Genomic DNA, 21,209 nt, shown 5'->3' with positions numbered 1-21,209 from the left:
TATAGGATTCACATGATTCTCGTGGCCGTGGAAAGTTTTTGAGATGTCTAGTTGTCTAATTATGCGCTCGTCTCGCAACAATGAGGTCGGAATGTTAAACAAGGGGCCTAAGCGGTTGTTTGACGACTTAGGTGGTTCGGAGGCTGAGTGGTTCTAAGGAAACTCGAATGAAGTCTAGGGAGTTGGCATTTGATATGACCGGCTCGTCCTTAGTTGGTTTACAGTTTCTTCTCTTTTTTGGAGTTTGGTTGAGTTATGAAGTCAGTCCCGAAACCAAACCCCTTTATTTCTGTTATTTTTTGCTGTCTTTCTGTGGACTTTCATCAAGGAATTTGATCAAAACCTATAGCTCGAGATTAGCCCTTCATTTCAAACCCGGATAGACCTAATTCTTGATGCGTAGGAAAGCTCCTAACTTGAATTTATGAAAATGATTTCAAATTGGCAAAAAACGCGATATGTTGGGATTTGATCGCTTGATTTGACAAATTAGGCAATGTCAAAAAAGTTTCAATTATTGCCGTACGATCAAATTTTCAATAAAGATCTAATAATGCAGGTTTATATTGATCAAAAAATTCAGTAAAGAATTATGTGCCCACAAAACTTAACTTGTTGCACAAGTCTGTCCAATTGGAGAAAATATGTTAATATTTTGCGGATTGAATGGAGGCCTAATAAGGTCGGGTTGAGCCTCATAACTCTAAACCCTGTTCGGACTCTCCCAAGTTTTCCTTTCTGACCCTTGTGATGTTGGCTAGCCCATGCGCTGCGACATTTGTGGGTTCGCTAAGCGCCCGATGTAACCTAGTGTCAAGCCAACTATTTGAGAAGGGTTTTTTTTTTTTTTCTTGGTTGAAATTTGGGAAGGTCAAAAGGACGTCATTAGAAAGCTTTTGCAGCAAGAGGACTCTGTCGGCAACCTAATAACAAGGTCGAATCATTTTCATGGAATCACAAGGCGGAGAGACATCTCGGCTTTTGGCCCGTCCTTGAGATTACAATGATGGGCCGGTATAATTTGTAATGAGTGCGAGATTCTTATGATAATATCCGGAGTGGTACCTACATGTGCCCTACCAATCCTACCATTCAATGTAGTAAGATTATAAAATAAAAAAAAAAAGGAGAGAGAGAAAATGACACAAATTGTCCATAAATTTTGGCTTAATATGTAGTATAATCCCTAAACTTTTAATTTGATTAATATGGTTTTTAAACTTTCACCCAATGTGCAATGTGGTCCACGAACCCTCAATTTGTTTAATATGATTTTGAACTTTTGGAACAAGTTCAATTTAGTCCATGAATTGTACAAAAATGTCTAACGTCATCTCCGAACTTGAATTGATGGAATGATTATATTGAACATATTTCTATAGTTTAACGACTAAGTTGAACATATTTCAAAAATTCAAGTTAAATTTAAAATTCAAAGACCATATTGCATATTGGGCTAAAGATCAAGGAGGATTACATTGGACATTGGATCAAAATTAAAAGATTATTTGTGTTATTATTCCTAGGAAACAATTATAGGGGCAAAATTTATCTTATCCTGCATGGTGCTCCCGGTACTGTCACGACAAATCCTCAATCGTTAATGTACAAGAACGAGAGATGCATCGACGGTTGAAATAAGATAAAGACACTTTAGAGAGTATCGTGCGGGATACAACACTCCCGTGCAGATTCGCGGATCCTGCACCGTTTGATCACAGATCGAAGACGATCGTCGCACATCTCCAGAAGGGAGAAAGGGTTGCAGACTCCAACGCACGCCTATGGAACAGAGTCCCACGCCATCTCCGAGCGCGTCTACGGCGAGGAGATTCCTCTCCACTATGCAACGCTTCTTCTTCTTCTTCTTTGTAGGCCCGTCTCTTTCTTTAGTCCTTTTTTGCCTTCCATTTCTATACAAGCAAGAGCAGAGACAGTAAAACAAGACAAAAGCAGCGAAAATCCCACCAGGGTCAAATAACAGAGAGCACCTACCAGTTAATGAATCAGCTGAAAAATCATTGATTATCCCCCACTCTCCATTACTCCTGTTGGCTAAGCTCTGATCCACTGGCGGGAATTAGGGGGCAGCTCCAATAAATTCAAACTGATATATATATAAAAAAAGAAATGAGTTCTTTTGTTTGAATGCAAAAGCAAGCACCCAAAAAGCTGAAAAGTGGTTTTCCCTTCTTTTGTTTATTTCATTTATCTCTCTGGGTGTCACTCGCTCTGGTTGCCCTCCCCCTCCCCCTCCCCCTCCCCCCATCACATGGTCTTCTTCTTGGTTTCTACATTTTTCAGAAACAAAGAAATGGGGGCTACCCCTGAATTCTCTGCTGCTTTTCGTTAGCTTTTCGTTCACAGAAATCCATCTGTAAATGAGTTAACTGACATTCCAATGGAGGTTCTTGCAGACTTCTTATTTTATTTGGGGCTCTGCATTCTTGAAACTCTCGTCTGAGCAAGCACCATCGTTTTCGGGGTTTCTTTATCTGATTAGTTAATTACCACCCAACTGATCTCTGGGTCGTTGTTGGTTCCCGTCAAAGGTACTTGCTTTTCTAGCCTTTTGTGCTTCTGCATTCTTCCAACTGTTTTTTTTTTTCTCTTTTAATGGGGTGCAGTGGTGTTCATTTCCTAGATGTGCCTTTGGTTTCTGGGAAGTTAGAGGAGAGCTTTCAAGGGTTGATGCCTCACTGGCCATTGAAGACAGAGGGTGTTTGGATTGTGCGTTTAGGGTTTTACGCTTCTCGTTCTCTTGTTCTTTTGTACAGGCCTCTGGGATCTATTTATTCATGCAAAAGGGTTTTTAAAAATGGTTTCTTTATCAGGTGAATAGTGCCCAACTTTGATTCTTCTCAATTTGTCTTTCGTGTTAGTTCCTGCGCTGGAGCTAGCAAAGCACTCCCTCAGTGGCTTACCAACAAAAATCTTTTCTTTACGGGCTATTATAACTGAAGCTAGATATTATCTCGCATTGGACTTTGTTATGGGAATAGTCTTTCAATATAACCAGTCTTTTTTAAATTACGGGGGAATCTTTTATGCCTGTGAATTTGAGCTTAGGTGAGAAAATGACGGCTTGACGGCTTGCGGGCTTGTTGAAAAGGATGTCTTTTTGTGCTTATACTGGAAAGATTGTAGCTTCCACAACGGATGTTGTAAAATTGCAATTTTGATGCAGATTTGACCTGTCCGTGACGTTACTTGACTAAGGTGGGCATAATGGAAAAGCGCAAATGGCTGTGGAAGAGGAAATCCTCTGATAAAAGCCCCGGTGATAGCGAGAGTTCAGAATCAATTTCTTCCCCTTCTGAGAAAGACTCTGATGGTCAGGTTGGTATTGCTTCCATCTTCTGCACATTTTTCAGCTCGATACTCTTTTGTAAATGCTGCTAGCTCTTTTATTTTTCTGGTGCTGAGGTTGGATTCCCCAGTACTTGACCAATTAGAACAGTAGAAATCAAGTGCGGCGCCTATTTTTCGTGTTCCTTGATTAGCTTGTCATAAAATGTTGAGGTCACTGCAGTTCTTAAGATAATGGTGTTATGTCTTTGCAGTCTTCATATTGAATTACTCTATGCAAGTTCTACTTCCTCACATTGGACGTAGTTGCAATTCTTTCTTTTCCTTGTCACAAAATTTTTGGCAATTTTTCTTCTGATGTAATGTTAATAGTAGATATCATGCACTCGATTGTTAATACTTCTGGTGTAATTGAGTGAGACTGTTTCAATATGTAGATGACAAGAGCTTTGCCCTGCTATTATCCTAACCTTCATTTTAACAATAAAGAATATGCTCTCGAATCTCGATACTGGATGTGCTTTGTTAGTTGAGATGGCATCTTCCTGATTATGTTATCTGCTTTCCTCTGTGAATAATTCTGGCCGCTTTTAGCTTAGAGCTGGAAAACAGTCTAGCTGGTTGGGTTCACTTGGTGTCAAATATATATGTAATTGTGCTGTATGGTTATTTATAAATGGTTTTCAGTAAATCTGTCAATCATAGCCCAAAACTGCTGGTAGTGTGAAATCTAAAGTATTTGATCGCGTGATTTTTCCTAAGTATATGATTATGCTGTACGATATTGGATATGACGCTTCAGATTCCATATCAACTAGTAGCTAGGAGAAGGATTAAGGATATTGCCCCTAGGAGTGCATGTGGATGCGGTTCCTCTCCCGTCATGTAGCTCCAACTGTGCGAGGGACATTAGATCTGACAAAATGAGGTGCTCCGGGTACTCCCATTTAGAAAGAAGTGTCGAAGGTTTTGGGCTCTCTAAGAGACTAATCTGCTTCATGAATAATATGAGAATAATCCGGTGCTTGTTGATTGACCTGGGAATTAGTAAATTGGAGGTTTAGCTCATTCAGTGAGTCTTTGGAGATGGTATTCATGGGGGTATGACTTGACTCTTGGGATTAAAAGATTGGAAAAGCTGCAGTTTTCCATATGATCGATCGAGCTACGCACCTTGCTTGAACCGTTTATTTTCATTACAGACGTAAGTGCTGTCTTCTGTCACACTTTCCCATCCCAATAAAATTAATGACAGTTGCTTGAATTCTTCAAAGCAGGAAGCATCAAAGGCATCTCCTAGTCATGACAGTCATTCCCCTGCAGTCACTTCTAGAGCTGGAATGGCTGAAAATAATGTCAATGAAGTCGTGAGGGGTTTGGCAGAGAAACTGTCAGCTGCACTGGTGAATGTAAGTGCCAAAGAGGATTTGGTAAAGCAGCATGCTAAAGTAGCCGAAGAAGCTGTTGCAGGTACTAATAAGTTCTTGTACAGTTTTTCCTGCAATTCTCTACATCATTCACATTTTCCACGTATTTGGGCTTTGTGAAATTTTTTCCATCTGATTTGTTACTTGTAAGTTGTGCTTTACATGATACACATGCAGTAACGGTTAAATAATTACAGGCTGGGAAAAGGCTGAAAATGAAGCAGCAATTCTTAAGGAAAGACTAGAGGTTGCAATACAGCAGAAGATATCATTGGAGGATAGGGTGAGTCACCTTGATGGGGCCCTAAAGGAATGTGTTAGGCAGCTGAGACAAGGTAGAGAGGAGCAGGAACATAAGATTCATGAAGCAGTAGTGAAGGCTACAAAGGAATGGGAGTCGACCAAAACTGAACTCGAAAATCAAATCCTCGAGTTCCAAAAGAAAGTGGATGCCTTGGAAAATCAACCTCCCGCGGATGCTGATCCTTATCTTTTCCAAAAGCTTGAACTTTTGGACCAAGAGAATTCTTCTCTGAGGCTCGAGCTCCAACAACAAAATGAAGAGTTAGAGATTAGGACAATCGAGAGGGACTTGAGCACCCAGGCAGCAGAAGCAGCAAGCAAGCAAAATCTCGAGAGCATAAAGAGAGTTGCCAAACTTGAGGCTGAGTGCCGGAAGCTAAGAATTGTGGCTACTAAGTCACCCTTGCGTGCTGATAATAAATCTGCCACTGCTTCATCAATTTATGTTGAATCTTTGACAGATAGTCAATCAGACAGTGGCGATCGGTTTAATATCGTGGAGATGAGTAATGCGGAGACTGAAAAAAGTGAATTGGGCCGCTCTGACACATGGGCATCCGCCCAAATTGCTGAACTCAATCAATTCAAAAGTGAAAAAGGTGTTGACAGAACATCTGTTGAGATAGACCTTATGGATGATTTCCTTGAGATGGAACGGCTTGCTGCTTTAGCTGAGGTTAGCAGAGAAGGTTCAGAAGCAGTTCCAAAGGAGAGCGTTGATGCTAGAAGCTCTGTAAGAGAGGAGCTTGATATTGCTGTCAATCATGCAGCAGAACTGGTAAAGAAACTAGAGAAGCTGGAAAAGGAGAAAGCTGAACTCCACATGGCTCTAGCTGAGAGCCAAATCTCTATTAATGCATCAGAGCTTCAGCTCAGAGCACAACTTGACATGATGACTAACAGTATGATCGAATTGGAAGCAAAGAAAGAGCAGCTGGAAAAGGAGAAAGCTGAACTCCAGATTGCTCTATCTGAGAGACAGATCTCTATAAATGCATCAGAGATTCAGCTGAAGGCAGAACTTTATGCAGCGATGAATCACACGATCGAATTGGAAGCAAAGAATGAGCAGCTTGAAAAGGAGAAAGCTGAACTTCAAATGGCTCTAGCTGAGAGCCAAATCTATATTAACGCATCAGAAGTTCAGCTGAGGACAGAACTTGATGCAGCGATTAGTTGTACGATTGAATTGCAAGCGAAGAAAGAGCAGCTGGAAAAGGAGAAAGCTGAGCTGCGTTTGGCTCTAACTGCAACTGGTGACTCTCGCGAGGCATTGGAGCTAAAACTGAGTGAGGGTCTGGCAAAGATAGAGGAGCTACAAAAGGAGCTAAAAATGGCCAATGAGGAGAAGCAAGCGGTAGAGTCTCAACTCAGGAAACTGGAAATAGAAGCTCGGGTGAAGGACACTAGGGTTGGTGCGTTGGAGGAAGAGGTGAAGAAGGTGAGAGCATTGTCTGACGAACTTATGATCAAGTCTGGAGAACTGGAGGAAGAGTTGGAAAGAAAGAAAGAGGAGCTCGATTCCCAGGGGATCGCAAGCTTGAACGGCCAATCAAAGATAAAGCAGGTGGGTTTCATTTAACTTTTTCATCAGATATTGTTAAGCCCTGAGGGCACTTGTTTTAGCCACCAAACTGGTGCTTTAAAAATGAAAGAGTATCAACTGGGGTTCGATGTTCTCTCTCCTTTTTTCATGTTAGTGTACTTATCTCAATTTCAATACACGGTCTTGGAAGGATAATTACCCTATATTGATCAGGACGTAGGAGACTGTCAATCAGTCTACTGAAAATCTACAGGCCATAGCAAACTAAATATTGACACTAGCATTTTTATGGTGGATGTGTGACATTTTTAGGAGGATTTAGATGTGGCCGCCGGAAGACTTGCGGAGTGCCAGAAGACGATAGTGTCTCTCAGAAAGCAGCTGGAATCTCTGGCAACACTCGAAGATTTCCTTATTGATACAACCAACATACCAGAATTGACAGCAGGAGGGTCTGTTGTTTCCAGAGCCAATGGTGAGATGTGGAAGCTGCATTCAAACAGAACTTTTTCGCCTAAACGAGATGCAAATTCTCTCAAAATGCCAGGTGACAGTCCGTGTCCTTCATTGAATCCGAGTGATACTGTAAAGTCGCCAGCATCTTCATCATCATCAGTTTCATCTGCTGTGCCATCGGCTCAAGTTAGCTTAGAGAAGAATCGAAATGGATTTGCCAAATTCTTCTCCCGAACTAAAAACGGAATTCAGCTGGAAATCTAGGAAGAGGGAGGAAAGATGAAAACGTCAGTACAATAGTTCCAAGACAGCAGTTACAAGTTTTGTGTCTTCGGGATTGGCTAACTTTTGCTGTTAGCCACATTTAAGTATTCTATATCATTGCTTCAGCAATACACGAAGGGTATCTACTGCAGGAAATGTAGATGTGAAGAGGAGCCATCTGTTTTAGTGCTGTTGTTTTGCTACTTTTGTTGGCCAAATTTTCGCGTTAGCCTATACCCCACTCTGACGGACAATTGTATCTGATTGGTGACTCAGGCGTATATATCAGAATTAGACAGCCATTGATACTTTTCGTCGTGTGATGACAAAAAGGGCCTTGTCGTGTTTGATCCGAAATAACATCGACTACCAAGTGAATGGATTTTAAACTAAATGGTTATGATCTCAAAAATTTTACAATGTTCATGACGGTTTTCCAAAACTGCGTCAATTTCAACACAAGACAATGAAAAGAATCAGATTTTACAAGATAGAACAAATTTATCAACTCTCGGGCTTGGCAAAGGCGATTCATTCATGAACACGGTCACTTTTCAAGGTCCACAGCTCTCTCTTGAAAGTACTGAAGAGATCAATGCCGAGACTGACACTGAGCAAGCTCATTCTGGCCATCCCATAACGGCAAGGGGCGTAAGCACAACAAATTTGTGTGCTCGTGGGCTCAGCAATGGCATTCATTCACGGCGATGGTTACTCTGCGATGTCCACATCTCTCTCTTGAAAGCACCGAAGAGATCAAATCCAAGACCAATATTGAGCAAGTTCATTCCAGCCATCCCAAACAAGGCAAGTGGCAACTCGATGCCCTTATCGAATTTGGAAGCATCTATTATGAGCTTTGCTGTTATGAAAACATGAGCTGCTAACCTCGCGACAAAGAAGAAGACCCAGTTCAGAACCCACTCAATCGTCACCACCACACTCTTGGCATCGCGAATACCGGCCATTCTCCGTACTTTCCTTGTGTGCAGGAATATGGAATGTATCTGTGCCATAAGGGGAGAACTACCACGTTTAGCAATATAAACGAAAGAAACTCAGCATGTGGCAGTTCTCACCAAGTTCCAGCAAAAACCATCTAGAACATGATAATTTTGACTTTCAAATTTTCTGTCACAGATAGTGCTCGGATTCTACTTGGATGCCAAAATGTTCTTTGCTCCATGTTTGAGACTCGCATCCCAACAGCAGACCATAGTGGAGATTGAATATTTCTATAGGGGGTCTGATTTGACCCAGACAAACTTTCTGGGCCTTTAAAAGAAAGAAAATCTGAGATAGAATTACACGTGGGCGTAAAGTTAAACAGAGCTTGCAAAGGAATTAATAGAAGCTAACCAGAAATATAGCTATAGCAAGGGAGAAACAAAAGAAGTATAAGCAGTTTTTATTCAACAAAAGATGAATCACACAGAAGAGAATGATACTCAAGTTTTCACATGTGCATCATGATGCACCACATACATATGCTGGTTGAAACTGCGTTCACAGAATTCTTGGATTCATTTGACAACAGCTGTTCTCAATTTCAGCTATTTTTTTTCCTTTTGGGCCCAATTTCAGTTAGTTTACCCACTGATAACGTAACATTGCATTAGCAAAGGGTTGAAATGCTTGGAAGAAAATATCATCGTACGACAGATGCACAAGTATTGGTTTTCTGGCAAGATGCATTATATCAACATGAAAAAAGGACATCACATAGACCATTAGCAATTTGTTTGCATGCACACACATTGCAAACAGCTAAACCGACATTCTTGGTTTTATTCACAAGGCGTATTCCGTATATCCTCGCCTAGTTTCTTTCTAACTCATGGGCCCATTGTGATCTGAGTTATTAAAAAAAGAAGAAGAAGAAGAAGATGCTCACATACAAGGCAGAGAATCTCTTAAGTACGTCTAAATTTCACAAAGAAAGCACACCATACCTCGCAAATGAGGGTCAAGATAAGATAGTTGATGGTGACATTTCGATATAGAGCAAGAGTAAAGCATATAAGGAGTATCAAATGATGCACTAGGATGGAAGGTATCCGACCACTATACAGTCGGTACTGTAGCATATCCCATTGATCATACGCAAAATAACCACAGGAGAAGCACAATGCCTTGTATGCCCAAGGCCAGGCAGCCCCAACCAACTGCGAATGCTCAAAGATGTCCTTATTACCCTCTTTTAACCACAAATTTAGTAAAATGAAGACCACTGCATTGGAAACAGATATCTGTTATAGTCTAATCAATATATGATTAAAACATAAAAATCAATATGGTGGATGCATCCGACAATTTAACGCGTGTCAAGCAGGCAAATCATATAAAGGTCAATAACAAAGCGAGCAGACATTTGGCCTTGGAAAAGAAGAGGGAATCCTCTGCATGGAAAAGTTTTGACGAACTTAAGCAATGGAGCCAAAAGAACATGGACGCTTCAATTCATTCCAACTCAGAGCATCCTTGTTCAAAAGGATGCTCTTTAATGGTGCTCTCTCTCTCTCTCTCATCTCTGGTTGTCCTCAAGTCCTGGATATCTAAGAGGTACTCCCTGCAATGTCCTTATGCTCTTCTGTGGAGGGTGGACTCTCCAAGAAAACGGATACAAGTACAACCGCTTCCAACGACTTGTACAATTTCAAGACAATTGAAAGCCTAAGCTAGAGGAGATTGCACCAACCCTTATTTGGAAATTAGTAATTTTCTGCTGATCTACTCCTGACGGTTCAGTAACGAGAAGCTCAAAATACCAGAGGATAACTTTGTCTTTTAGTTTCCACCAGACAAGGAAAGAAAGAACAACAAACAAAGTGCAAACAAAAATAATGCTGAGTGGCTTCTTATAGACGTCATTCCAATAGGGTAAAACAGCCAAAACGAAGGATTTAGAGGTACACATTCCGCGGCCAATCTGACAGCCTTGTTTCCAAACTTCTGCAGCTGCCTAAGTCTCGTGACGAGAAAACTTGGGTACTGGAGATTGCAGTGTAGAATTTCTAGTAGGATAACGATCAACGGAAGCGAACATAGTATGATCCCATAGCGAACTTGGACATGCTATCATTCAGGTTCTGATGTTCGTCGTAAGATAATCCCATGAAACACATACGGAGAGAGATAGAGAGGGGGGCAGAGAGTTACAAGTATCGCTAGTATTAGCATGAAATCGCCGGCACCTGCTTGCTAGTGAACCACCCAATCAAACTAAACGACCAAGCCCAGTTTCGACCCATGACATCAGAAACAGAGGGAGCAAGCAAAAGGGAGAACCTGAGGAAGAGGTGATGGTGGAGTGGAGGAGAGAGACGGAGGTGTTGACGAACAGAGGGTCGCGAGAGACGCAGGACCGGACGACCCAATTCGCGGTCTGGTAGAAGCAACATCCCACGAGGATGAAGAGCAGCTCTCTCCTCTTGTTGAAGGCTATCTCCAACAGAACCGAGACCAGCCACAGAAGCAGCGTCGCGAGGAAGAAAGACCCGGCTCTGTTCTCGCTTTCATTGTGGCTCGTCCTTGCCATTCTTTGGTGCTTTCTTTCCTCGCGAGCGAGCAGTAGGGAGGTGGTCGATTCTCAAGAGGCTGTCTGGACTTTGATGCTGACGGTCACCATCATCTTTGACCCTTCGTCACCATCGTTGGACGGAGATGAAGATGAAAGCTCGCTTTAGCCTACCGCGATGCAATACGTGGCCTCTGCTCTGGCTGGTCACCCGACCCGGCCCGGCCCGTATGCCAACGGAGAGCTCCCTTCGGGGCCCTCCTCGTCGTGCTGGACGCGATCGGCATGTAATTAATGCTCCAAACTTATTGCGATGCGTAAGTTCAACATCTCGATAAGTCATTTCGTTATGTACGAATCAATTTTAAATATTTTTAATAAATTAGAAATATAAGTATAAATTAATAAAAAATATTATCAGAAATTTTTTATTTTTTGAAAAATGACGATTGACGTTACTTAGATTGTCAGTACGGTACGTCTTCCCACCAAACTTGAAAACCCTCTATACTTATTTCCCTAAAAAGAACCCCTCTATTTTAGGCTCAATATCAATGTTATTTTAATTTTTTCATATAAACGAAAACTCCAAACTTTAAATTTTGTCCCAATTTCATCGTAATTCTTTTATTTAGAAAACATCTCAATTTTAAATCTAGTCCCAAATGCTGATAACTTTTTTCTTTGTCTAAATTTAGTCCCCTTGCCGGGACAAATTCCGGACCGGATTCAAAATTTGAATTTTTTTAGTCAAAGGAAAAAGTCCATGACAAAATCAGGATCGAGCCTAAAGTTTAGATTTTTTTTATTTATAGAAAATTAGGTCCTTGCTTCTTTAATACGGCCCGATCCACGAAATGTCTCCATCTCTACCTTTCGAGTTCGATTAGCATAACCAGATTTGGCATTTAGTTTTTAACCGATGAGATGTGATTTTCCACTCCTTGTTTGTTTCCCCTCCTCTTTTCCTCACGATCTCCACTCGAAACAGCAAGTTCGAACTTCTTGTCCCCATCTTTCACCCTCCCACCGTGCTGTCCAGAGGCCGTGGCCGTCGAATTTTGGACATTCCGATCTGAGATGCTCGGTCGTGTCGACTGGATCATATTGCCACTAGTAACAACAAATGGCTAGAACAATTCAGCCCCGCCAACTGATCCTGCAATATCTCAAGTTCGGTAGTTGCTTTTCAGTTCAGACAGACAGACACTCTTTTTTGGCTTAGCCCAGCGATGTGATCTGCAACATCCAAGAAACTCATCTACATGAAGACTTTCGGTTATTGCCCAGTGCGCCATTTTTCTAGCACAGAAGTCCTCAACCCTGAAGCCTCCATGGGAGGGAATCAAAGTGATGAAAGAACACACCCATACTACTGAACTGCACATATAAATCCCACTGGATTACATTGTCAAGATTTCTCAGTTGATAACCGAGATTATGACTACCATAATAAGCACTTAAAAAAAGCGTAAAACATGTACTGTCTTGGATCAACCCCTAGGCGGCTCGGACACATCAGTGACCTTTCTTCGCGGTTGCCATTTAGATACCTGCGATACCATAACTTCGATCCACACCAGCATATACAATTTCTAGGGCAAGAATGTAGCACCAGTAAAAATTTATGCGATACCCTCATGCGGGTTTCCATGCAGAAAGCACCTCCTGAAACATCTCCAACATCAATTCCCGATCCGCCTGCCTGAAAAAGTTATTCATCTCCTCTCTAACATCATATACCTTCCCAAAGTCGAACAGGAACATCAAGCACCCCTTCTTAAGCTTGTCCAGCTGATACAGCCAAGCCTCCTGGAGCCTCTCAAGGACATTGCTCGAACTAATATCTTCCAAGAGGCTGTCCTCGCACGCGTCTTTCAGAGCTGCAATCCCATATTTATTGGCTGCCCCAAGAAGAGCGAGTCGATGCTTCCAGAAATCCTCTTGCTTTATGCATCCATACAAGTAACTCAAAAGGGCTGCGCAGGACTCGAGGGACATGTCTTCGATGAAGATCGTGGAAGACTCTTTCTCCTTTAGGTTGTGATGGAACATGCTTTGGAAGACTAGAGAGCTTGTGGATAAGATGGCCTTGTGGGCCCTCAAAGAGCCGTCAGATGTATTGATGGTGATGTCGGAGTGGATGGCTTCTTCAAGCATTCGTGAGAGGCAATGGAGAGTCCTTTGAGTTGCCACAGATTGCATTGACCCACTTCCATCTCCGAGCCATAGAGGAGTGGGCTCGCCTCCCTGATGGTCAATCAGCAAAAGAGCAACATTAGAATGCCAACAAAGTTAAGCTACATAATCAAATTGCTCTCTTTTTTAATTCACAAATGATATTTCAAGATATTCTTTTCCTTCGTATATAGATCTATTACATGATATAATTCTTTTATAGGTACTCAGATGATATAATTAATCATATAGTAGAAGAGGTAATGAAGCAAACTTGCAGATATCTGCAAATAAACTAACAGCAAATTTGTTATGCTTTTGACATAGTTCAGATATTCTTATAAAGTCATGCAAACCCAACATGCTACAAGATTGAAGTGATTATTAATAGAATCTCACATTCAATGGGCAGATCTTCAGATCCAGAAACTCGACATCGATAGTGAAACGTCCATGAAAGGCACAATCGACGGACCAACCAAAGTCATCACATGTCCGAAGTAATCTGTCATATACTGCAGGTGAAATTTAATAGGCAAGACAATTAGAATAAAGATATAGCTGCACCAACATATCATTAGATTGTTCTCAAAGAAATAGCATCTAAACTCGGCAGTATATCAAGAATTGAGATCATGTGCCTGTTACTGCCAACAAAGATTTTTTCATGTAACTTCATTATCATTTCTGCAGAAACTGAGTATACGACATTGCACCAATTGGATCATGATCAAAATCACTATAAAAGAGCAAAGAACATCAGTCCATTTCATCCACATCTATGTCGTCCGAATGGTGCTTTCCTCTTGAGATCATCCAATTATTCCTCCTTATCGTGCTTGGGATATATTGCATGTCAGAGTAGCCTTTTTATTGCCTGGGAACTCTGGTTCCAGTTTATATAAACTCAGGAATGCGTGCTCGATCATGCAAATGATTCAACGTAGACCCGAAACTCTGACAAGTTAGCTTCAACTGTCACCAGCACAGCAAGCAACATCAGACTCAAAGTGCCAAATTGAAATCTATGAAAAGCTACATAGGGTTATGAGCAAGCTTTCTAGTTCCACCATCCTACACAATTTTGGAAGGCGCGAGAGAGGCAAATTAGGCTGATTCAACTTGCAAGTGAATTTTCTATTTCTTCAGCCCCGCCAAAAAACAGAAAAAGAAAAAACCCAACTCTTCAATATGGAATGAGAAGCATGTAACAGAAAAGTTTCCACATTGATGATCCCCTAAAAACAGATAGCCCGTAAGCACACCAAACACAAACAACGAAATTACCCGAAAAGCTACTTGATTTCTTCAAATGACACTTTTATGTCCACCCTTTTTCTTCTCCCCTTTTAATTAACAAGATATCACTTCACTGATATCTAAAAAATCTTGAAACCCGATACATTACCCAGAAACAAGCTGCAGCAAAACAACAAGAAAGTAAATCATCAAGCACTCAGGAATCGCCCCCAGATCAGATTGAAGAAAAGATTTTGCCTTTTCTTCTCCCCTTTTAATTAACTAGATTTCACTTCGCTGATATCTACTACATATTAACAGGTCCAAGAAATCTGGATACCCAATACATTACCCAGAAACAAGCTGGAAGCAAAAAAAAACAAAAAAAGTAAACCATCAAGCATTCAGGAATCGCCTCCAGAGACCCAGAACAATAGAATGGTCAGAATGAACAAAAGATTTTACCTTGAGAAGTGAATAGTTTACGACCGGTACCAGCAACAGAGACGCGCACAACGAATCGCGCGAGAGGTGGTTGTTCTTTAGAAATCCTCGATAGCTCAGGGAACAAGCGCACGTACAGATAGCGATTCCTCTCCACCGATAAGTGCCTGCCCAGACATAGAAAGAGAGAAAGCAAAAGCTTGCTGAATGAGTACGAGTCGCTCAAAAACAGAGCTGTAGGAATTGGCGAATTTGATCGACGGAGTGCCCACCAGTTCCAGATGCCCATCTTGAAAGGTTCGGACTTTTTGTAAGAGGAGGGTCCGAAGCTATCGATCCTCCATTGAGCGAGTCGCGACAGCGTCTCCACCTTCGAATCGGACATGGTTGGGTTGGTGGGTCTGAGCTTTCTTCCCTTCTCCACAAGGTTTCAAACTTTCAAAGCCTGTGCTGGCTTGGGACTCACGAGGCAGTGAGTCACACTCGTCGCGGAGAAAGGGATAGCGGGAGTGCGCATCGCGTCCATATATTATAGAAGCTTTCGTAAAGCAAAGCCCAAAAAAAAGGACGAGCGAAAAGTATCGCCAAAGTCAGATCGCAAAAGGACGGCGGAAGGAGACTTTCCCCCGTTTGGTGATCGCGAGGATTGTGAAGAACAGTGGTAGACGCTTTCTCCGTACTTCTATTTCCAATAGTTTATTACGCAACCCAAAAAAAAAAGTTAAATAATTCGTAAGTTTTATTAGATTATTTTTTAAGATAATAAGATAAAAGATAACACCAAATATAATATAATCAACAAAAGATATGCTATGACAAAAAACAAAAGATATGCATTATCAAAAAAAGATATATGCATAATCTAATCTAGTATATATGCAAAATCAAATAACTACCTTAATATCGCTAACATTCCCTCAAAATCAAAGATAAGATGTCAATTTGAGTTTTTCGAGTAGCTGATACATGGTGGATTAGGCGGTGTCCGGTGGCTATTCGTGGCGAAACATCCATACCCAATGGGTCTAAGGGTTGCGAGGTCGGTAATGAAAGGTCGAGAATGCGAGGGGAAATAGCTAGCGGCCAACGCCGCTGCTAGCTTGTGAAATAGTAAGTGGCTGGCAGTGAAAGAGATTCAATTGGGCAATGCTCTTGCAAATAGCATAACCTGAAGGGCATATTTATACATAACCCCGAATCTTTCAATTAGTAGGAAATAGTTTTTTTTTTTTTTTTTATTTTCTCCTTTTGTCCCTACAATGTGATATAATTCTCTCCCTTTACTTCGGGGAAATTGTCACGCAAGCTCAAAAACATGACATGCGAGCTGGGACCTTCAACAAAGAAACACACAATATTGTTGATATCTACGTCAACAGATTATTTAGCCTTAGGTAGCTTTCATGATTTCTAAGCACTCAACAAATACAAGATTGATTAATCAAAAGGAACAACCGACCATCTATATAATACTCGTTAGCTTGATGTGACCAAGCTAGTGACCCTCCCGTGTCCCAATTTCAAATCTGACCAAACTACATAAAAATATCTGAAAATCGAAAGGTGCGGTTTGTCTCGCAAAAAATGAATCATTTGAAAAGTATACTCATAAAAACGATCGGTTGAAATAATTAACCAATGAAAAATATTTTGTTATTTTCCCCAAAGCTAGCAAAATAAATAAATAAAAAATCACAACTCTTTAAGGGTTCACACATACGTACGCTGAAACAACTTGACTATTTGCTTCACGTCCTCAAGGTCTACAATAATTTCAATCCGGTTCTTAGCCTTTCAAACTTGTGTCATTAAGTGCCAGCATTGGACAGCTTAATCTTTATACCAACACCGTTTAAAGATGATTGTTCATCTACTCTCCTCCCGTTTGTTTCGCGAAAAAAACCAAACATTCGAAAAAACATTTTCGTAAAAGAAATCGCTTGTATTGTTTGAAATAATCATCGATTAAAAATGATTTTATTATCGATAACAATTTATGTCCGAACATTTTCGTGGACGATGAAAATATTTTTTGTTTATTTAGTTTTGTAAGTGATACGAGCAATCATTTTAAAGGGAATATTTTTTGTAGTTCACGGCGAAACAAACGGTTTCGCCGCCTGTCATCTCCATCGTCAATTCCTCTATTTCCAAAATGGTTTTATACAATAGACGAAGTTGTTCACCATTTGAGACATGTAATTGGACCATCAAACCTAGAGGAAAAAGTTCTATGCGGAGCAATGATGGTCCGCACGTATGTTGATGGTACAAGACTTCTTGATCCCATTTTGAATTTTTAGGAATTTAATTTACTTTAGTCTAACGTATAATATCATCTCTGATTTTTTAAACTTATTCAAAATAAGCTCCGAATTAATAGAGCCCTTAAATTATATGAAAATGCTTAAAAATTTATGGAGCACATTGAGCATTGGGCCGAAGTTTTTGAGGGTCAAATTAAATAAAATTTAAAATTTGGTGACGATATTGTAAACTAAGTCAAATTTTAGATATCGTTTTTGTCAATTTTTATATAAGGCTGGTTTGTCAAGTTGTAATTACTAATTACGCATTTGATCACAAGGAAAACGTCTGTCCCTCGAACGGGCACCTCAGATGGGCGCCGCCCTCTCTCTCCCGGTCGGTCTCGGTCGGTCCCACCGATACCCTGCCACTTTCATTTGACTCTCCGATTCCCTCTCCTTCTTCTTCGTGGCTTTCGCCGTCGCCATCGGGAGCACACCCTTCATAACCATTAAGTTACTGTCAGGCTGCGATCGAGACATGGGGAATCCCATGGTTTCTCGAAGACGGTCCTCGGGGCTGGACACGAAGTCCCTTTCTGCGTTCCGCTTCTGTCAAAGACGTCAGCTACAGGTAGAATTCAGCTCCTTCCTACCTCTGACTTCGCCTGTCTGCCCTCGATTCGCTTTCAAGTTAATGGTTTGGCCATTGAATTGTTGCACGACGCTGTCTGATATAATCGCTTCATTTCGGGGGAACCCAAGACTCGTTTGAGCTTGGAAGATTGTAAAGTTTTGGTATTTTTCCGTCTTTGGGTTGCGAAGAAGGGGTTTCTTTTCATTAAGGGAAGGGTGAATGAGCTAGGTGTGAAGAATGGGTATCTGTTCATTCGTCGTAGGGTGGGGTGTCAATAGGGTGCGATTGATTGAAGATGGTCAAGTTTGATCAATGATTTTCGGTTAGCTCTATATGCTCGGCATTTCATCTCACAGAGATTGGAGAAATGATCCCTTGAGGATTAGCCAATTCTCGAGCTGCTTATCACCCAGTTTGAGTTTTGGGAGCCTGCTCAGCTGATAAGCCATTTTTACCACAACCTTTTCAACTTATTTGTCAGATGAATTCACTTGTGATGTTGATGCTGCTTTTGCTACATCTTGAGGTCATCTTTTATAGTATTTTTCAATTTGAATTGCTCGCTGTCTTTTAATGAATATTCCATGAAGTGATTCCTGGATTTGCCCAAAATCAACTCTTGACGTAAGTATAAGATTTTGAATGGCAGGAGTTTGTTTTGAGTGTGAGGCGGAGAAATTAAAGTTTTGCCTGAACATCTGAAGAGGACTAGAATACGCCTAAAAATTTCCTCCCCCAAGGTAGCAAGAGGATTTTGGGGGGTGCAGGTGCACTTATCCCTTGGTCTGCCTCTAGTTTTAGAGGGTATGCATGATCATCCATGTGCTTGTGTTGTAGAATGAAAATCTCCATCTTTACAAAAGTAATCATCGAGAATTAAAGCTCTATGTCTAAGCATGTTTTCTTGATTCTCGGCTATTGTCTACTTTGCTTTAGGTAGTCGTATTTCTAAAACAAGGGCATCACAATCTTTTGTTCTTATGTCATTTGCCATGAATGACTAACTAGAAACGGTCCAAGAACGTGCCTCCCTAATTTTCTGTGTGATTGTGCTGTCTGGAATCAATTTCTTTACTTACAGTTTTTTTCAATTCGCCGATTCTTAGTTGATGAACTTTCAATGACTGATAATGCGACGAGTAGGGGTCATCTTAAAAAGTCACAAAAGAAATCAAATTGTTTGAGAGAATTGTTACAAGATCAGGAGTTTATTACTGCTTGATGAGGGCACAAGCATCTTTCTTTGTATAAACTACATTTTTAAGTCTCTTAAAGTACTTGGGCTGAAATTCTTCTATTGAGATTCTTAATAGGGTTAGAAATGTAATCATAGTGGATGAGGAAAGTGTTTGCGAGCTTTTTCCAGAGAAATTTGATTTGACTTTTCCACATGATAGCCACTGTTCTTAATTCTAACCAAATAATGGTACTATTCTTAATCTCTCTCAGTTTTCATTTATGAAGTTCCTGAAATTTGGCTTTTTACTTTGATCTGAAGATTGAGAGAGCTCCTCTTTTTCAAAACGAAGTTAACGCTCTCGTTAAGAATGGAGATTCTCCATGATAAATTATCACACCTGCTATTTTTACACGTTGTCTCAATCTCATTTTTATCGTTCTACCACCACACTTACTAAGCATGTGTGTTGCATGCACATCTCCATGCATACTTTTGCGATCATACATATGTCACGGGCTGGTCGTTCAAAGCACGACCGTGCGGCGACTTGCGGCTATTTGAGTGATGTTGAGAGAGAGAGAGAGAGAGAGTCGTGGGAGAGAATAGATGTCCAATTGCTTGATGATGTGTGTATAAGGTGTGTTACAATGTGGCAGTTCACCCCTATTTATACAAGAAGGGGGCATATTTCGAATGTGCCCTTGGACTACCAGTTTCGTCCTTTTTTACTCGTCCTATTTCCCTTGGCTTAGCTTGTTTGAGTTTTCCATAGTTTGTCTTTTGTGGCTGGCCTCTTGTGAGACCTTTGGACTCCCCTATGGTCGAATGATGGCCCCTTGGATGTTCTAGAAGCTCATGAGAGGCGAGGGGTCTTGGTGACTTTTCGTCTGCCTGCTCGCCCAATCGCTCGAGCCGTTTGCTGGGTCGTGTGTGGCATGATGCACGACATCGTGCGCTGCATCATGTTGGTCGAGTCCTGCACCTTGCCGTGAGTTAGGTTGTACGATCGCTGCATCGTGCATTGTATTCACATGGATCATGTTCTGAATCGTGCAACGATTCATGCGCTCCTCGGCCGTCTTGGCTAATTCTCAGCCATGTTGGATCGTCCCTGGTCGATCCATGCGCCTGGCCATGAATTGATTCATGTGATGTATCGCTACATGGCTGGCTGATCGTGTCATGACCCATCTTCGATCGAGGATTTTGCCAAGTCGTGATACATACATATGGAAGATGTTTGTTCATTCTGTTGTGGTGTGAATAGGAAGGTCACTACAACAGCTGTCCGTAATATTCTTTTTTTTTCAAAAATAATCACATTTTTATCTCACTTTTTTACCTGTGCAACAAATTTTCCTAATACTTCTTTACTACAATTTATAATTACCAACACTATTGTGTGATTATATAATTTTGGGCATAATACAAAAAAAAAAAACTCAAACTTTAATATTTGTGATAATTATATCCAAAAAAAAAAATCGTCTCGTAAAAGATCTTCAACATTTACTTTTGTCATAATTCTACCGATCTAATACCCAAAAAAAAATCCTCAATTTTAGCATATGTCTAAATTATATTCAAATTTTTTAATCTTATAAAAAATCATCAACTTTACTTTTATTCTAATTCTACCACTGTCGACCTTCCGTTCATAATATCCGTTAGTTAATCTTACGTGACTCGAATTTTCTTGCCGAACTTACCAATGAGTCTTCGAAATTTAGAAACAAGAGGTTTTATGGACGGCAAGATTTTAGATAATTCATTCGAATATCTTCATGTCTAGTTGTTCTTTGGGCTGTTGAGTGCCAAAGAGAATACGAAACGGGTCATCTTGAGTGACTATGTATCTCCTAGCAATATATAGGAAGAGCAAACAACAAAATAGAAGTTCAGGGTTTTTTTTATGTCGGGTTTGTTGTGGTGTAATTCAATAAATAACGTAAAAGTGTCACGTAAGATTAACTAACAATGATTATAGATAGAAGGCTAACGGTAGTAGAATTGGGACAAAAGTAAACGTTGAAGATTTTTTATGAGATAAAAAAAGTTTTGGATGTAATATGAGACATATATTAAAGTTAGGGGTTTTTTTGGTATTAAGCCGGTAGAATTAAGACAAAATTAAAAGTTGGAGATTTTTTATTAGACAAAAAAAGTCTTGAATATAATTGTCACAAATGCTAAAGTTGGAGGTTTTTTTTGGATATTGGGCCTATAATTTTGTAACTTTTACTTCTTATCTTTATATTGATATTACTAGACTAACTCATGAAATATGATTTATCATATTATTTCAGAAGAAGTTGTGCGCACGCGGGTAACAACTTGTCTATAGTAAATAGGACTCACTTAGGGAAAAACAAAAAAAAAAAAAAAACAAAAATGGTAATAACAAACTAAACAAAAAATTGGAAAACCACCGAGCGGGCTCAATGATAAACAGGTTACACTAGT

The 21,209-nt window shown here is 40.5% G+C and overlaps 3 protein-coding genes across 9 annotated transcripts; 1 reads left to right on the top strand and 2 right to left on the bottom strand.

Moving 5' to 3' along the window:
* Positions 1-2,211: 2,211 nt before the first annotated feature.
* On the top strand, positions 2,212-7,628 carry LOC115751434 (filament-like plant protein 1). 5 transcript variants are annotated; one of them, XR_007197324.1, is made up of 6 exons: positions 2,212-2,552; positions 3,188-3,339; positions 4,587-4,779; positions 4,934-6,606; positions 6,898-7,373; positions 7,420-7,628. XR_007197324.1 is itself a non-coding variant. In XM_048273700.1 (6 exons), the coding sequence occupies exons 3-6, from the start codon at positions 3,229-3,231 to the stop codon at positions 7,303-7,305; spliced, it is 2,385 nt and encodes a 794-aa protein (XP_048129657.1). In that variant the 5' UTR covers positions 2,230-2,275; positions 2,418-2,552; positions 3,188-3,228; the 3' UTR covers positions 7,306-7,628. The 5 variants fall into 5 exon arrangements, 4 of the variants coding, with proteins under 4 accessions (XP_030545203.1, XP_048129657.1, XP_048129658.1 ...); XM_048273700.1 differs by having other exon boundaries at positions 2,230-2,275; positions 2,418-2,552; positions 6,898-7,628; XM_030689343.2 differs by having other exon boundaries at positions 6,898-7,628.
* Positions 7,629-7,707: 79 nt separating this feature from the next.
* Positions 7,708-11,006, bottom strand: LOC115751438 (TLC domain-containing protein 2). Its single transcript, XM_030689353.2, has 3 exons — positions 10,594-11,006; positions 9,258-9,535; positions 7,708-8,312 (listed from the first exon to the last, which is right to left on the bottom strand). The coding sequence occupies exons 1-3, from the start codon at positions 10,841-10,843 to the stop codon at positions 8,001-8,003; spliced, it is 840 nt and encodes a 279-aa protein (XP_030545213.1). The 5' UTR covers positions 10,844-11,006; the 3' UTR covers positions 7,708-8,000.
* Positions 11,007-12,139: 1,133 nt separating this feature from the next.
* LOC115751444 (BTB/POZ domain-containing protein At1g21780) lies at positions 12,140-15,178 on the bottom strand. 3 transcript variants are annotated; one of them, XR_007197394.1, is made up of 5 exons: positions 14,956-15,178; positions 14,705-14,850; positions 13,400-13,515; positions 12,370-13,072; positions 12,140-12,333 (listed from the first exon to the last, which is right to left on the bottom strand). XR_007197394.1 is itself a non-coding variant. In XM_030689358.2 (4 exons), the coding sequence occupies exons 1-4, from the start codon at positions 15,066-15,068 to the stop codon at positions 12,461-12,463; spliced, it is 987 nt and encodes a 328-aa protein (XP_030545218.1). In that variant the 5' UTR covers positions 15,069-15,178; the 3' UTR covers positions 12,140-12,460. The 3 variants fall into 3 exon arrangements, 1 of the variants encoding a protein (XP_030545218.1); XR_007197395.1 differs by having other exon boundaries at positions 12,140-12,330; positions 12,376-13,072; XM_030689358.2 differs by having other exon boundaries at positions 12,140-13,072.
* Between the last annotated feature and the right edge of the window lie 6,031 nt (positions 15,179-21,209).

The sequence above is a fragment of the Rhodamnia argentea genome, chromosome 2 (assembly GCF_020921035.1).
Source record: "Rhodamnia argentea isolate NSW1041297 chromosome 2, ASM2092103v1, whole genome shotgun sequence".
Classification (NCBI taxonomy): Eukaryota; Viridiplantae; Streptophyta; class Magnoliopsida; order Myrtales; family Myrtaceae; genus Rhodamnia; species Rhodamnia argentea.
Note: the sequence above shows the minus strand (reverse complement) of the source record. Positions and strands in the feature narration are given on the sequence as shown.

Excerpts from the sequence above, each read along its gene's own strand:
- LOC115751434 (XM_030689343.2), top strand. The coding sequence starts at position 3,229 with ATGGAAAAGCGCAAATGGCTGTGGAAGAGGAAATCCTCTGATAAAAGC. Across the intron at positions 3,340-4,586 it reads AGAAAGACTCTGATGGTCAG|GAAGCATCAAAGGCATCTCC; the intron begins GTTGGTATTGCT and ends TCTTCAAAGCAG. Across the intron at positions 4,780-4,933 it reads AGCCGAAGAAGCTGTTGCAG|GCTGGGAAAAGGCTGAAAAT; the intron begins GTACTAATAAGT and ends AAATAATTACAG.
- LOC115751438 (XM_030689353.2), bottom strand. The coding sequence starts at position 10,843 with ATGGCAAGGACGAGCCACAATGAAAGCGAGAACAGAGCCGGGTCTTTC. Across the intron at positions 9,536-10,593 it reads CACCATCACCTCTTCCTCAG|TGGTCTTCATTTTACTAAAT; the intron begins GTTCTCCCTTTT and ends TTTCCAATGCAG. Across the intron at positions 8,313-9,257 it reads TCTTGACCCTCATTTGCGAG|ATACATTCCATATTCCTGCA; the intron begins GTATGGTGTGCT and ends CTTATGGCACAG.
- LOC115751444 (XM_030689358.2), bottom strand. The coding sequence starts at position 15,068 with ATGTCCGATTCGAAGGTGGAGACGCTGTCGCGACTCGCTCAATGGAGG. Across the intron at positions 13,516-14,704 it reads TAAACTATTCACTTCTCAAG|TATATGACAGATTACTTCGG; the intron begins GTAAAATCTTTT and ends TTTCACCTGCAG. Across the intron at positions 13,073-13,399 it reads TGAAGATCTGCCCATTGAAT|GGAGGCGAGCCCACTCCTCT; the intron begins GTGAGATTCTAT and ends ATTGACCATCAG.